This window comes from Gossypium raimondii, chromosome 7 (genome assembly GCF_025698545.1).
Source record: "Gossypium raimondii isolate GPD5lz chromosome 7, ASM2569854v1, whole genome shotgun sequence".
NCBI classification, from domain to species: domain Eukaryota; kingdom Viridiplantae; phylum Streptophyta; class Magnoliopsida; order Malvales; family Malvaceae; genus Gossypium; species Gossypium raimondii.
In genome coordinates this window covers 30865143-30882862 of record NC_068571.1, presented here as the reverse complement: position 1 = coordinate 30882862, position 17720 = coordinate 30865143, and the positions used below count along the sequence as shown (strand labels likewise).

The 17720-nt window shown below is 30.7% G+C and overlaps 1 protein-coding gene and 1 long non-coding RNA gene across 3 annotated transcripts; one reads left to right on the top strand and one right to left on the bottom strand.

Moving 5' to 3' along the window:
* Positions 1–731: 731 nt before the first annotated feature.
* On the bottom strand, positions 732–1836 carry LOC128042308 (uncharacterized). Its single transcript, XR_008197499.1, has 2 exons — positions 1750–1836; positions 732–957 (listed from the first exon to the last, which is right to left on the bottom strand). It is a non-coding gene; the product is annotated as an uncharacterized LOC128042308 (long non-coding RNA).
* Positions 1837–10240: 8404 nt separating this feature from the next.
* Positions 10241–12233, top strand: LOC105796414 (heavy metal-associated isoprenylated plant protein 39). 2 transcript variants are annotated; one of them, XM_012626136.2, is made up of 3 exons: positions 10241–10492; positions 10773–10848; positions 11562–12233. In XM_012626136.2, the coding sequence occupies exon 3, from the start codon at positions 11579–11581 to the stop codon at positions 11993–11995; it is 417 nt and encodes a 138-aa protein (XP_012481590.1). In that variant the 5' UTR covers positions 10241–10492; positions 10773–10848; positions 11562–11578; the 3' UTR covers positions 11996–12233. The 2 variants fall into 2 exon arrangements, with proteins under 2 accessions (XP_012481590.1, XP_012481583.1); XM_012626129.2 differs by having other exon boundaries at positions 10242–10450.
* Positions 12234–17720: the final 5487 nt, after the last annotated feature.

The following is a 17720-nucleotide window of genomic DNA, read 5'->3' as shown; positions in this document are numbered from 1 at the left end:
GTTCATTATGTAACACCCCTTACCCGAGACCGTTTCCGGAGTCGAGCACGAGGCATTACTTAGCTTATCTTACCAATTCGGAGCATAAAAACTAGGTTTGAAAATTTATTTCACTATTTACAGCAAATCTGTCCAATCGCGCAGCAGTTACTAAATTAATTATAACTTGAGCTACAGAACTCGAAATTTAATTCTGTAAATTTTCCCTGAAACTAGACTCATATATCTACTCACCATAAAATTTTTATAATTTTTGGTTCAGCCAATTAGTACAGTTTATTAGTTAAAGTCTCCCCTGTTTCACCATTCGACTATTCTGACCTCTTGTTACTAAAAATAAGTTTTCTCACTGTAGGATTTTCATATGAAGTTCTTACTTGTTTCTACAGAAAATAGACTCATTAAGGAATCTAAGCATGTAAATTTCAACTCATAACCATTTTTTACAATTTTAATTATTTTCTAAACTCAGAACAGGGACTCCAAAAATAGTTCTGACCCTATCTTACTAAAATTCACATATCTTAAAATATAAATTTCCTTTTGCTACACCGTTATTTTTCCATGAAAATAGACTCAACAAGATTTAATTCCATATATCATTCACCCTCTAATTCATTTTATACTATCTTGGGTGATTTTTCAAATTCACGTCACTGTGCTGCCTGAATTCTGTTTCTTTGCAAAATTTTATCCTTTCATGATTTCCATGCATAATTTATCACCTAATCTTTCATAACAACAAACACCTTCATCCTTAACCATTTTAATGACCATACATCATCAAATACTTACACATCACTCATTAGCAAAATCATCATTACAAACATACAAAATAACTAAATCCCTATACATGCCATAACTCAAACGTGTTTCGATATAAAATACCGAGCAGTTGTAGTTGATAGTGTGGACGATCTCCGACTTCTTTAGGATCCTTGAAGTAGCCTTGTAATACTATAAGAGAAAGAGAAATAAAAGACGTAAGCATAAAGCTTAGTAAGTTTACTAGCAAATAAATAACAATATTTAACTTAAATAATTAAACTCAATGTCTATATCTCTAGTTTACTCTTTAGTTAATCTCATACTAGTTCTCTTACTTGTTTACCTAGAATACTTGTGTGCATAACTTACTCAATCCTTGCTGCATCGTTGAACATCAATTGATAGTATAATAAGTTCTTAAGTCTTACAACTTACCTGAGCTTGCCATTTATGCTTTAAACTGAACTTTCATGAACATGATTCATTTACAAGCCCGTTGAGCTACATTGGAATAATAAGGATACTCGGTCTCTTCGATAATAACATGCCAAAGCCATGTCCTGACATGGTCTTACATGGGATGTTCTCATGTTGGTGCCCATGCCATGTCCCAAACATGGTCTTATAGGGACCTCTCATCTCGGTACAACGCCATGTCCCAGACATGGTCTTACATGGGACCTCTCGTCTCGGTGCCCATGCCATGTCCCAGACATGGTCTTATGAGGGACCTCTTATGATCTTAAGGATGCCAATGCCATGTCCCGGACATGGTCTTACATGGGATCTCTTTACCCAAATGTCATGACATTCGTATCCAGTACCATCCTTATGTATCAACGGGACTTTTAAATTTTAATTCTCTACATTTCATGCTTAGATCATCATCAAATAAATTCATAAAATAAATTCATAGTTGCTGGAAAATAACAGCATTGATAATAAATATTGAAATATTGCATTTATTTACCGTAAACTTACCTCGGTATCAAATATAGTCCAATTCAACAACTTAGTCTTCAACTTTATTCTTCCCTTTGTCTAACCTCGAGTTTCGTTCTTCTTGATCTAAAATAGCAAATTTAACTTATTTAATACTCACATTCAACAAAACAGCCCTTGACTCTAACTTTTCAAAATTACAATTTTGCCCTAAACTTTACATAATTACATTTTTGACCCAAGGCTCGGAAATTAAACTTCATCCCTTATTCTTATGTTTTATGACATGATGAACATTTTCTCTTCTATGCCAACATCAAATTCCCACTCTAACATGTACTTATGAACATTAGGTATTTTTACCGATTATGTCGTTTTACTCGCTTTTGCTTAAAATCGGCTAACAAAAGTTGTTTAACATAATTTATAGCTTCATATTCTATCATAAAACATCAAAATAAACACTTTTCACCTATGGGTATTTTTCCAAATATAAACCCTAGGTTAAATTATTGCTAGAATAAGCTAAATTAAGCTACCGGATCTCAAAACGTAAAGAACATTAAAACGGGCTTGGGATCACTTACTATGGAGCTTGGAAGCTTGAAAACCCTAAATATGGCTTCCCCTTGCTGATTTCGTTCATATGAAGAAGATGAGCATAATTTGCCATCTTTTTCCCTTTTAATTCATTTTAATTACTAGATTACCAAATTGCCCCTAACTTAAAAATTTTCTATTTCACTTATCTCATGTCCATTTTTGTCTACCAAGTTACCAATGGTATAATTACCATATAAGGACCTCCAATTTAAAGTTTCATAACAATTGGACACCTCTAACATGTAGAACTCAACTTTTGCACTGTTTACAATTTAGTCTTTTTGGCTAAATTGAGTGCCCAAACGTCGAAATTTTCGAACGAAATTTTCACGAAATCATTTTGTGAAATTGTAGACCATAAAAATATAAGAAAAATAAAATTTTTCTCATCGGATTTGTGGTCCCGAAACCACTGTTCCGATAACCTCAAATTTGGGCCATTACACATTATGTGTTGGATTTGATGAAAAATCTCATTTCTTTGGGAACCATGGAATCAAAAGGTTTTGAAGTGAGAGCTACAGATGGTTTGATGAAGATTATTTTTGGTGCACGCATGGTAATGATAGGAGTTCGTAAGAATAATAACTTGTACCACTATCTGGGTAGTACATTTAATGAGACAGTTGCTACAACATCAACTGAAAATCGAGAGTTAGAAGCACTTAGGTTATGACATATGCGATTAGGGCATGTAGGTAAAAAATCCTTGAGCTTACTTATAAATCAAAGATTATTGAAAGGAGTAAAAACCTATAAGTTGGATTTCTGTGAGCATTGCATCAAAGGGAAGCAAAAAAGGGTGAAGTTTGGGACTGCAATCCATGATACTAAAGACATATTGGATTATGTTCACTAAGATGTTTGGCCCTCTCTAAAACAAATTCTTTGAGAGGAAAACATTATTATGTAACTTTCGTTGATGATTTTTCCTGAAGAGTTTGGGTGTATATGATAAAGATAAAGAAAAAAGTGTTAAGAATTTTCTTTAAGTGGAAAAAGATGATGGAACTCAAACAGACAAAAGGACCAAGCACCTTTGCACAGACAATGTTGGAGAGTATAGGAGTGATCCATTTGCAAAGGTTTGTGACAAAGAAGGCATCATCAGACACTTCATTATCAAATCTACACCACAACCTATGAAGAAAAAAATATGAGGAAGATGATGATTTTAGCCTATTTAATTTTAATTTTATTTATCATTTTACCCTTATTACTAATCAAAATTTTCAATAAAACCTTGTCCATAAATATCCACTAACTCATTAAATGGTATAATTACTATCTTAATCTATTTGTTTAAAATTTCATAGCCATTTGACCCCTTTAACTAATAGAACTCAATTTTTTCACATTTTATGATTTAGTCCTTTTACCTAATTAACCATTTAAACATTAAAATTTCTCAACAAAATTTAATACAACCTTGATATAATCCCATAGACTTTAAATAAATAATAAAATAATAATTCACTCGTCAGAATTGTGGTCCCGAAACCACTGTTTCCAACACCATTGAAAACAAGTTGTTACATTTTCCCCTAGGGTCGTATTAGTCATGCGAATCGAATTTAGCCCTTCCGTAAGGTCTGTATGGTATAAGTTTGTCTATAAATCATTATTTTTAATGCTCTGTTAATGTGAAATATGATTTATGAATGGATGAGTAGTATGTTATAAGTGATAACATGATCTGTTATATGCCAATATGATCTGAATCTGATGTGTATAACATGTATGTCATACACGCATTTAATATTTGTTTAGTTTTGCATATGCATTGGGGTGGGATTTTGATTATAGAAGAAGTGATGGCAGTATAATTTATCTGCCTTATTTGGTGACTTAGCCACATATATCTGTTTTTGGCGGGTTACCGCATTTTGATCTAACAGTTAGTCTACATGTTTTCTGTAAAGTGACATATGATCACTTAGCAATGTGTGGGGTTAAATGGGTCTTTAATACCCTAATTGATGTGTAAGGATGGTCGGAGATGGTATGTAGCGGATAGGAGTAGGATCTAAATCTGTATATGTTATGCATCTGAATTTGTATCTATATACATCTGAAATATGTATCTGTCATTTGTGTCTATATCTTCTTCCTAACCTGTTAAAACATGTGTATCTAATTTACTATCTAAATTGAGTTACACACTAAGCTCGAAAGCTCACTTTCTATTTGTTTGTTCTCAGGTAATCCTCAAACATAAGATGGATCGATGTGACGGGAGCTCGATTATTTATATTTTCTTTGGTTTTCCCTTAATTTTGCTCGGTTTAAATTGTTTTGTTACGTTGGACTGTTTTAGACTGTTTTTAATTCCAGATTGTTATTTTCCTTTTAAGATTGTTTTAACGTTTTGGATTATACCAATTTTCTCTGTAACATGTTGGATTTCGAAATCAAATCGTGTTTTCCAAAACTCTATTTAATTAAAAGATTCCACTTTAAAACTAAGAAACTTTATAAAAGCTCATCTGCAAAACTAATGAATCATTTAAGAGAGTTTTTCCTCAACCAAATTGGAATTGTATACATCGCAAGCCAGCTCTATTTTCCTTATTATTTCAAGATGGTTCCTAAATTTTCAAATGAATTGGTAACATTTCCAGGTTTGGTCATAACGTCTAGGTTGGGTTTGGGTTTGGGATGTTACAAGATCTCCCGACAAATGCAAATAGCAATATTGAAAATAACCTAAAGCCTAAGGAAAAGGAAAAACTGAAATTACAAAGAAAATTATAAAGTATGAAAGTTGTCCATAACAAGTGTTAAATGAGCCTATTTATATATTTAGGGTTGTCATCCTCAACCCTAGGTCAGCTAGCGCTCTTGTATTAAACATTTAGTTGTGCTGACCAAAACGCCCCTAGCTCATAAGTGTTTCACGTACAGGACCGATGTTTCGGCACCCTAGTGCCTATGTTGCGACATTGAAGGCAGTATGCTCAAATTCAGGGTGGCTTTAGGGGTGTGTCGCGACATCAAAGGCAGATTCAGAATTCTTGTACTCTACTCCCTATGTTACGACGTCAAACTCCCCATGTTGCAACACAGCAACCAGTATTGAGTTTTTACACCCTCTGATGGTTTTCTGCACACTCACTAAGTATATTAGCTCACTCTTAGGCCCCATTCGGCCCCTAAGGTCAATAAAAGACTCAAATCATACTTTTTATTGAATGTAAACAAAACTATGAAAACTTAATTAAAACATAATAAAAGTGCTTATATTCAAGCTTCTCAAGTGTGAAAACTAGTTTAGTCTACTACATCGGATTACAACAAATCATTACCATACATGTTCAAATATTTATATTGGCTTAATGACAAATTTGGCCACTAACGTTTGCATGTTTTTTCAAAATGACCCTAATTGTATTTTTGAGCCTTTTTTAGCCATTAACCTTTGTTTTGTTTTTCAATCTTCTTTTTCTAACAAATTTAATGAAAAACCGTTAAAAAAGGTAACGGGGATGATGTAGAATTTCATATGTGGAATATTTTTAATGAGATATAATTTATTACTTAGATAACCCAATAAGATAATTACATGTGGAAAATAATAAAATAAATAAATAATACATTAAATTAAAAAAATAAATCTTAATTTAAATAAAATAAAAATAATTATCTAAAAAAATTAACTCAGTAGAAAAACTTCTCAGTAAACAAACCTATGAAAGATTGAAACCTTTTGAAAGGAAAGAAAAATTGAAACATTGAATTTATTTATTAAATCTGTTAGAAAAAGCGGATTGAAACAAAGAACAAAGGTTGGTGGCCAAAAAATGTTCAGAAATACAATTAAGGTCATTTTGACAAAACATGTAAACGTTAGTGGCAAAATTTATCATTAAGCAATTTATATTTCTGTCAAGCTCTTTGTTTCAATCCGCTTTTTCTAATAGATTTAATGAATAAATAACTTAATGATAAATTTTGTATGACAGAAAAATATGATATAACTCTTTAAATAATATCAATCTCGAATTTTAGATCTGCATAATTTATGGTTTCTCTCATAAAAATATGTTTAATATTAAAGTTTATATAAATTAATAAATATAAATCTTAAAATGTCGTCAAATATAATTATAATTATGTCCTCCAGATTCGAAATTAAACTTTTAATAGTTTCGAATGGAGCAGCCAGTTATACTGGATTAAGGTGCATATCGATTCCCCCAATTCCTCCATATTACCATGGAATGCTAAATGATATTACGGGCATTCCTTTGTCTCACTTGTTTCGTTTTTATAGTTTCACCCTTATAACTACAAATACAATATAATGTAAATATATAATCCAATAATTATAATATCTAATCAAATTAATCCAGAATATAATAAAAATCCAGAAATACCAAAAACTCAAAACCTCAACTTTAACTAACAGTGTGAAGGTTTTAGTTATTTTCATTGGAGGAGTTAATAACTTAATATTCTGTTTTAACAATCTTATTTTATTTTAGTTCTACCCATTTTTCAGATTTGTGACTGTCCCTTTCTAATAATATTAATTTTAATGCTTGAACTTACGTCTCCCACTAACAATACAAGTGACTCACCATTGCACTCAACACTTGTAACTCTCAATTGCTTTTATCCATTGATTTTGAAAGGATTTGTTTTATTTAATATAATAAATTTGCTAATGAGATATTAATCTAATGGCATGTGCCAAGTTTGAGAAATATAAGTCCTATAATTTTCTGTAAATGTGAATACTCAATTCCAATTTATTTCATTAATACATTAACATTTAGCAAGTGGACATTGATGATATTAAAAAAACAAAGCCTCTTACTTTTAGAGTGGTTCTGGTTGGGGTTGTGAAAGGTTTAAGCTGAGTCGAACTTCCAAACTGCACGATTCATCACTGAGGTTGGCAGACCAACTTATTTTAGCATTGGGCTTAGGGTAATTAAAGATGCCATGTACGATAAAACTTTTAAAAATTTTATTAAAATTATAAATTTAAAATATAAATGTGAATTTGAAAATAATATAAAATTAATAATAAATTGTATAAAATATAATAATATAAAATTTAATTGAGTGATAAATTTAAAATTTTATTAATTTAATTAGAGTGAGATTAAATCTCATCATATTGGTTTTCGTAAAAAAAAAAGTTAGAACACTCTCTAATAATATAACTTATGTTAATTATGGAAAGATATTTTTATAATTTTTATGATCGAATTAGTATCTAATTAATTTGTGATAGGATAGATGAAATTGGGGTCCTTCCCACGTTGTCCTCCACTTCAATTTCACCTTCAACCTTGCTTAAGGTTCAAATGCTTTAATTAAGAAAAAGTTACATTAATTTGCAGCCTTCATGTCAGGTCGATTAAACTTTGTAATAGTAATATAATATTTGGCTTTAATTTTTTTTTATTTATAATATGCTACTTTTCCCGTGCAAATTGTATTACATTAACATAAGGTTGCAATATAGTGTTTGACCCAGGGAGCATCCCCAACCATTAATATTTAATTTCTATTAAAAATTAAAATCAGAAATTGTACATGGAATCTCTTTGGGATTGAATAATAACAAAAGCTTTAAAAAATCATTCAACTTTTTTACAAGTGGGACCTCCTTATTCAAATTCCCACTTATTATTTTCAATTAACAAGTATACAGGGCATGGTTGAAACGTGTCAAATGTATGAAAAGCAGCGTGTGAATTTCAGTAAAATTTTCAAATGTCTGCGTTCAACTGTTTTTTCTTTTTAAATAAATTTGTAGTTACGTGAGATAAAACGAAGGCCTCCTCCGCCGCCGTGCCCAGATGTAGAAGGGGTGGCGTTACGGTTCTTGACGTCCAAATTGGCGACTACTACCGCGACGCCGAATGTTGACATTATGTGAATACGTGAAGTGGGTGGGACGCGCCAGAATCTGCAGTTGTTAGAAGGAAAAACAGATCTGTGTACTAAAATTGCCTCTCACACCGGTGTGTGGGATCCACCTTCGTACATTACTTGTGCTGCAATGGAATTTTCAATTTTGCAGTTTTTAATTTTTTAAATAAATAATTTCAGTTTCAATAAATAATTTATGCTCCTCAAATTTCTAAAATGTAGCGTGTTAAACATTTTCTTTTAAATACAATTTTCCTTTAATTTTTTAATATTTGATATAGACGGGTTCAGATTGTATTACTTTAGATTTGAATTTTTTGAGGTTGAATTTCCTCGGATTAATATCTTTTGGATTCAAATTTTTCGAATTTAGACTTAGATCGAGCTAAGAAAGCATTTAAATAATTTTAAATTTTATAAGTTAATATTTCTATTATATTATATAATATCATATAGTAGATAATATATTAATAGTTTATATATGCATCAATGATTAACATTATAATATCATGTAATACTATATATTTTATTATAATCTATAATATAATAATAGTTATATATAATAGTAGTGCATTATATATTAATGTTTATTATTATACTAGTTGAAATATGCTCTAAGTTCCTATCCTTTTAATACATTTGAAAGTTAGCAGTCATACTATATTATATAATGTTATATCATGTCATGTATTAACAATCTTTATATATGCACAAATTATTAATTATTATATATTATTGTTTATTATTATACTAGTTGAAATATGCTCTAAGTCCGGTATGTAGTGTTACATGTATTTTTATTTCATGATGTTTCAAGCTTTTTTTATACTTTTAATTAATGTTTTAATGCATCACTCATCTGGTTAGATGATTAAATAATAGTGATTTCATCCTTCATCCTAGGTTTGATTCTTTTTATAAGCATATTTGTATTTTATATTTCATGTTGTTTCAAGCTTTTTCTATTTTTAATTAATATTTTAATTAATAAATATACTGTTTTCAAGTTTTTATTTTAATTCACCTTTTAGTTAATAACTCTTTTATTTATAAAATCAAACAATTATTGCAAATATCATTATTTTTAGTAAATATAAATTTTATATGTGTACTTTTTATTTTTCAATCCATATCATGAGTGTAGTAAATTTTGGTATTATATATTTTGTGTGTGCATTCAAAATATTTCAGCATATAAACATAATGATATTTAAAATATTTAATTGAAATATTTCACATATAAAAATATTTGAAATATCATACCCTCAATGTAGATGAAAAACAATGATATTTTAAATATTTTACATATAAAAATAATAATTATATTTGAAATAATTATTTTATTTTATAATAGTAAAAATCACCATACCCACAATATAGGTAGAGAAGATAAATATTTGACATGTAAATATTATATATAAAGAAAAATTAGTTGATGTTTATATTATATATAAATGAGTTATTAATTTCAAATATTTTTTAATATAATGATATATATAATATTTTATTATATAATTACATATTTATTATTTGATTTTATAAATAAAATAGTTATTAATTAAAATGAAATAAAAAATATAAATGTGCTTAAAAGAGGAATTAAACTTGGGACTCATGGATGAAATTATTATTTAATCATCTAACCAAAGGAGGTAATGCACTAAAATATTAATTAAAATAGAAAAATAAAGAAACTTAAAACAACATGAAATAAAAATACAAATGTGAGTAAGAGTAAAATTGAACCTAAAAGTTAAAATAAAATCGCTAACAATTAACCATTTGATCAAAAGAGTTAATATATAAAAAAAATTAAAAAGCACTACGGCTCTCTTCAAATTCGACCTATTTCATTTTATTTTATTTTATTTTGATATATTGAGCAAATTTAGCGAAAACAAAAAAAGGCAACAATAATTTTATTTTGAAGGAAGTGGTATTGGGTGCGACGCCCCTTTCAAAAGTGGTGGAGATGACTCAGATAGCGATAGTTGTTTTACTGCTTTTACAATTTTCATGTTTAATCTTCGTATCGAAGGCCACTAGTTTTTTCACTTCCTTCAAATATCAGTGCTCTCTTTTTTCGCTCTTATTTTGTTGGCTTTACGTTTCTATTTTCAACATTCTCATTTATTTTCCTTCAAATCTCTCCTTCGCTCACCCTTCTATCAAAGCTTCTCTCATTCTTTCGAACTCTGCTATTCTCACAGAAGATAATTAAGAAAAAGAAGGAAGTCAAATACAAATGAAGGTCTGCTTCCTATGTTGGGTTCTGTTTTGTTACCTTTATTAGGTTCTGATTCTATATATGCTTTCTAATTTATATCTCTTTTTCCTTGAATCTTTGCTGTTGATGGGTTGTTCTTGAATCAAGGTTTGCTTTTGGGATAGTTTTTTGTTTTTGTTTTTGTTTAAATGAATTTCTATTTTCTTTTGGGTTCGTCTTCTTATGTGTTGTTCTAAGCAGTGAAAAAGATGAAAGTAAATGCACAAAAAAAACAAGTAGAGTAATTTTATTCTTGTTCATTTTCAGATTTGTAACTGGTATGTTTTTTTTTTTTAATTAATTACAGAAGGTTGTTTTGAAGTTGGATTTGCATGATGACAGAGCCAAGCAAAAGGCTTTAAAGACGGTCTCAACTCTTTCAGGTACCCTTCTAACCTTAAAGCTTTATTTCAGGCATTTCTTTTGTTTTGGTTTTCAAAACTATTTTAGGTTGACATGTTACAATCATCTTTCTAACGTTGTGTCTTTGCAAGAGTTCAACCATGTGAAAAAGTTTTCAACTTTTTATCCTTTTCTATATTGGACTTGGTTTCCAACTTTGATGATGAAACTTAACTGATTAGTAGAGAACCAAAGATTTTAGTGTAAAGTATTTACTTGATAGCAGTCCAAATGTTTTTTTATATTAAACATAGAAAAGGATGGGACTGCTCAACATATTTGTATGCCTTTGATCATTGGCTTGGCCTGTTTTGTTGTCCCTTGTTCAAGATTTCTCTTCAATAACTTGTAGATACAATTTTCTTAAAGGGTAATTGGTTTTAAATTCTGAGATCTGAGTCTAGTACACTCAACAAGTCCAATTTCGTCATGGATCATGAGTTTAAGTAGTCTGAGACGCTAGTAGTCTTGCCAATATCGAGAGACAAAACTGTCTCTCCTAATTGAGGACAAAGACAAGACCGGACTTGTGGACCGTCGGATTCTCGAGGTGAAAGATTATTAAAATGATTTGAGTTTATGGAAAGCAAGATTTGCCACGTCATAGTATTGTTCTTTTGAGCTGGCCTTGGAAAGGGGATGATCTTTTCTTTCCCACATTTGATTAACTAGCTTCATTATGTAAATTTGATAGGAATTGATTCCATTGCCATGGATATGAAGGCAAAGCAGTTGACAGTGATTGGAACAGTTGATCCAGTAAACGTGGTGAGCAAATTACGCAAGTACTGGCCAACTGACATAGTATCAGTGGGGCCAGCAAAAGAGCCAGAGAAGAAGGAGCCAAAGAAGGAAGAACCCAAGAAAGAGGAGGAGCCAAAGAAAGAAGAACCCAAGAAGGAAGAAGAGCAGAAGAAAGAAGAGCCTAAGAAGGAAGAACCAAAAAAGGAAGAACCCAAGAAAGAGGAAGAGAAGAAGAAGGAAGAGGAGAAAAAGCCACTGCCATTGCCACCCCCAGACCCTGTTTTGGAGCTTGTCAAGGCCTACAAGGCCTACAATCCTCATATGACCACTTACTACTACGTTCAAAGCATGGAAGAGAATCCCAATGCTTGTGTTATTTGTTAACCAAGGCTTTCGGGGAAAATGGCGAGGGAAAGATAACTTTCTCTAATTGGTGATGGATTTGAATGTCATCAATGAGACTAGGAGGTAAACCAAAGAAGACAACTCCTTTGTACATTAATCCTTTTTTTTTTTCATGTATAAGTAATGTGTTGTGCTTTCCTTGAAAAACAAAAGTAATGTGTTGTGTAGAGACTAGAGTGAATAAACGAAATTTTGGAATTTGTTTTGAACCCATCAATCATATATTGTCCATTAATGCATACAATTTGGAGAATTCCTCAGAGCCACCGCCCAAGAAAAAAGATAAAGCGAAATCAAAATTATGCCTTTGAATGGCAACTGAAAAGCAAAAAGAAGTTAGGCCACTTGTTTGACACATCCATGTCCATGGTGGGTCACAACCAAATTCTCATTTGGAGATTTCTTGACTGTCTTACCTGAAGGGTCCCAATTGCATTGGTCGGTTCATTCAAAATCAAGTCATCATTATTCTTTAGCAGTACAAGCTTGGGAATCTCCTTATACTTCCATGACTGTATTTGTCATCTACTAACCACCTTTAATTCGATTCAAATTAAATTAATAACCCTTTTGAATAATTAGTAAACTTAGCAGAAACCAGAATCAAACACACAGATTGCTGTTCTTGTGCAATATTCCACATGAAGACCACCCCATGGACTGCCGTACAATTTATGTTATAAAAATGAAACTGCATGTGACCCAAGATATGTCCATCTCTTTTTTTCCCCATAATTTTGTTCTTTCTTTCTGATAAAATATTAGGTTGCTCCTCGTAGGCATGTGCATTTGTTCTGTTGTTTGTTTCTGGTAACGAACTGTTGTTTGATATGAAATTCCTAACATCCAATAGTAAAGTAACTCAAATATTCAAGCAGTGGAGGGTCTGATGACTTGTAACCAAATCAATATTACAGTGAATCCAATTAAGATAAGGACTTCGTTTCTAAGTTTCTTCACCGTTACAAAAAATGGTTTAGCCGAAACTTACCAATGTCTCTCTCTTCACACCAATCTAGCTATCTTTGTCTATTTGCCAACAACAGAAATTGTGTCTTAAGTTAAACCTCTCGGTAACTTTACCCCATTTTACCCGATATTATTCAATGAACTCGCTATATAATTGAAAGTCCCATCTTTTTTGCCTCAATAGCAAATCCATATAAATAGCTTTTGATTGGAGATAGCATTTGATTCCCAAAAGGATATCTATTTATGAAAGGGCTCTGTCTCACTGCAAGTAAGGGGAAAAAATGGCTAAAAGTTATTCCATTTAAATATATGTTAATCATACAAAGTAAGCATTTTGAGCTACCCTGAGAAAGTTGAAAAGGGCAGACATTGTTGACAAAGCCACCGTGCAAAGTTGAAGTACTTCTTACAAGAGGTGAGGCTAGAAATACTATGTAGGGTTAATGAAAGTTTCTGTTTTTGGTATTTAATCAACGTTAATGACGGTCCAGAAAAAGATTAAGCAAACAGAACAGAAGCTTACGCAAGTGTTTGTTGGATTGATTGAGGGAAGAAAGACAAAGCTTTATGGTGTCTTGTAGATATGTAGTCTATAAGAAAGTTGGAAGATGCAACCAAGTAGTGCAGATTAGGGTAATAGTGGGCGCAGCTGGATGTCTCCTCAGCTGGCTGGACAAATGAGACTTCAGTTATACGTTTTTAAGTGGTGGATCAAATTAATTTATTAACAATGTAACTCCAAACAAAATATTTTATCTAAATAATCACAAAATTTTTAAAAATATTAATTTTATTAAATAATAAATAATAAATATGTTAAAATTTAACCTTGTGTGATTTTTAATAGTTAAAGAACTAAATTAATCTATTTAATTAATAAAACATTAATTTAATAAAATTAATTGATTTTTACCTAAGTTGGTGCTCCAAGCAAAGTACCAAAACTTATAAATTACTTTTACATGTAATACAGTAACGGGACTTTCATTTGTCATGTTCCAAGCTCCAATTAAATGTCCCTATTCTTCTTTACAATTAAAATTTAATTTTTGATAGTGTGCAAGCAGAGCTACGAAGCGTTTATGAGAGTTTGCGGGTGGCAAAATCAGTAGATATCCAAAGGTTTTATAGTCGAGATTGATGCGATGTTAGTGTTCCAATTTTTAACCAGAACACCTTCATTGATGACTGTTTGACCTTCATAAATGAAGGTTAGGTCGTAAAAATTCACCATATTCTTTGTGGGGGCAATAGGTATGCTAATCATTTGACAAATTTGGCACAAAGGTCGGATGTGGACTTGATTTGGCTTCTTATTTATCTGAAAAATCTTTTACCCATTCTGCAAGTTGATGCTTGTGAGAAAGAAATAGTTTTTATTCCATCTTTTTGAAAAAAAAAATTCATGATTGGTTAAATATATTTTTTTATTTATAAAACATTTTTTTAACTGAAAACGAACTAGAAGCCAACACTTCTTTAAATATATTTCAAATAATTAAATTAACTATTAGTGTCATTCTATTATTCACTTACAGCTTTCATTTTTGCAATTTTAAAGAAAATGATTATATGGCTGTGATTCTACATCGTCCCTTTCTTTTTTCTAGGAGAACAATAAATCAGATTTTCCTCTCTGAAAAAAATTCAAATCAAACTAAAAATGTTAAAAATCGGAAAAAAAACTAATTTGTCATTCTCCTATTAAAAAAGGATAAGGATGACATTGAATCACAATTTCATACAATCTCTTTAAATACTTAATAATTTTACTGCTAACTAACATCCCTCGTTCTCTCTAGTTTTCATCACTCGCACCGAATATAACAAAAAAAAACTAATAATAAGAGCGACATTGATATTAAATTAACAACAATACCTTAATATATTCGATAAAAAATGTCATATTATGTGAAAAGATTGTAATAAGCCAATTTAGCCCGGGCTCATAAAAAAATAATAAACCCAAAATAATAAAAAAAAGTCCAAAATTATATAATTTGGCCCGATCGGGATGGCCCATTACTTGAAAAGGTTGAAGGTCTATCTACAAGCTTGATGCATAAGGAAACATAATCTTCAAAGATATGCAATCTTAGATATGATATGCAATCTTAGATATGATATGTAATCTTAGATATGATATGCAATCTTAGAAGATATGATTTTGTCATCTTAGAGATTTAATTTGTAGATACCTTTTAATCTTAGCCGTTGATGTAATTAATCTATACCGTTGGATTTGAGGAGGCTCAACTATAAATAGATGCCTCCCCTTTCATTATAAAGGAGTGGAGTTGGGGAGTAATAATAATTCTTAAGAGTATTTACTCAAATTTCTCTCTCTTGCGTTCTTATTTTTTGTGGCTTGTTCTTATTTTGTTGATTTGTGTATAATTTATTTATTGATTTGTATATTGTTTCTAATGAATATTTTATATATATATATATATATATTCACATGTCTATGTTTTTTATTTGCTTAAATACAAACTTATACTTTTAATGATATGTTATAATATATTAATATGTATATTTATATATTTTCTTTATTTTCATAAATGCATTATATATATTTTGTTATAAATTCTATAGTCCAAAATTTTATATGTAAACCCATGTTTATGTCTTTTATTCTTTATAATTTCAATATATATATTACGTACCTTTTATTCTTTATATTATTTATTTATTTATTTCATTTGTTTATTGATTTATGCTTTCATTTACATTTTAAAAGAATGTCTTTTTTTTATTTTGCTCATTTATTTGATACTTTACATGTCATTGTTTTTTTCCCTTATTTATGTTTATATTATTTCTATATCATTGTTGTATTTATTATTATTATTTGTTAAAGCGGCATTTATACATACATCCAATATAACATTACATCATTTTTTACTTGAATTTAAAAATAGAAAATTTTCAAAATAGAGATAATACTCGTATTTAGGATTTTCAAGAAAATTGAGCCCTAACGTATTGGGTTCCAATTTTCTTTGTAAAATCTAACAATCGAGAATTGCTCTTTAATCAAACAAAATAAAGGTTGTCATCGGGAATTCAACATGTGGTGTCCTAACGTATTGGATGTGACGCGTTGATTTCTCGAGATAAAGATTTTTCTAAAAAACAATAAAGGAAATATTCAATGCTTAGAATTTTGGAGAAATTGTGCCCTAACGTATTGGGCCGCGATTTCCTTATAAATTTTAAACAAAGGAATATTCTCTTAAATTTTATTACACGAGTATTTTGGACAAACTCATTTTTGGAGAAGTAGAATATCGTGCCCTAACGCATTGGGTGTGACATTTTTTTTCGAAATGAGAAAAGTCTAAATAAGTAACGCATTTCTAAAGTTTCTACTAAAGATCATATTTTTAACTCTCGACGTTAAGACATTAATTAAACAATTTGGTACCAATTTTTGGGCGTTACGAGGGTGCTAATCCTTCCTTGAACGTAACTGACTCCCGAATCCGTTTTTCTGAAACTCGTAGACCAAATTCGGTTTTTGAGGTGACCCAATCACACCTTAATAAAAGATTGGTGGCGATTCTAAATTTTCATCGACAACTAATTTTTGTTTTTTTTCCAAAAATAAAAGTTGGTTTCGACAGCTTAGCGACTCCGCTGGGGACTTTTAAAAAAATAAGAGAGTCGAGCCACAAAGTTGATTAATTTTTGTCTTATGGTCTAGAAAATATTTTTTTTTTAAAATTTATGAGATCCTTTTGCATTCATTATTTTCCTGCTTAATTGATCTTTGCATTATACATTACATGAGTTGAATGATTTTACCCTTTTAAGTGGGAGTGAGAAACTATTCTTTCGTGAGATTTTCACCTCCGTATAGGATAACGGATCGCTTTCGGAATACATCAGTATCTATGCCTTCGTGAGATTATCATCTCCGTATAGTCATAGGGAAAATGTGTTCCCCTGAACCGAACTTGATCTATATGAGCCTATAATGGGTAAAGATCGAGGAATCTGCTGGTTCGGGTACCTTTGCCCTAGAAACCGAACCTCATATAATGAACCTTAGGAACTTGCCCTAGGTAGAGCTATGTCAAACCCCTAGTGGTCACCCGAATAGGTTTTCTATTTATTCTTGCTTTAGCTTTGTACTAATCTGTTTTCTTTTTGGTTGCGATTGCATTGCATTTTCATCATAAAAAAGAGGTGTTGATTCACGTTCAGTTGCTAAATAGAGAGCTTGTCATAAGAAAATGAGTTTCTTGATAAAATGGATGATAATATGGTTGTCTGGATATGGTCCAAAAAAACGTGATAAGAGAAGGATGATAGTTTAATGGAGGACTACACGACTATGGCAAGGATTCAAGATGACAAAGATTATTCGAGAGCCGCTGAACTTTCTTAAAGAGAAGCCAACGAGCATCACGAGGATAAGTGAGCAATGAGTTGCAGCCCGGATCAAGCAAAGAGGAGATGGAAGAGACGTCTCTTTTGAAGAGTTCGTGAGATTTATCTTAAAGCTCGAATGAAGAAGAGGATCGAATGTCTTCGCCTATGAGGGCAAGGCCGTATAAATATCCATTTTATGTAAAGAGATTTGTTTTCTAGAAAAGTTTTCTAAATGTAATTGAATCAGAATCAATGTCTCTTTCGGCATTCATTTCATGCATCTGCATTACATGACATCATATGCATTGAAAGAGTCTAATTGAGTGAATTTATTTCAGTTAATCTGGAAACCAAC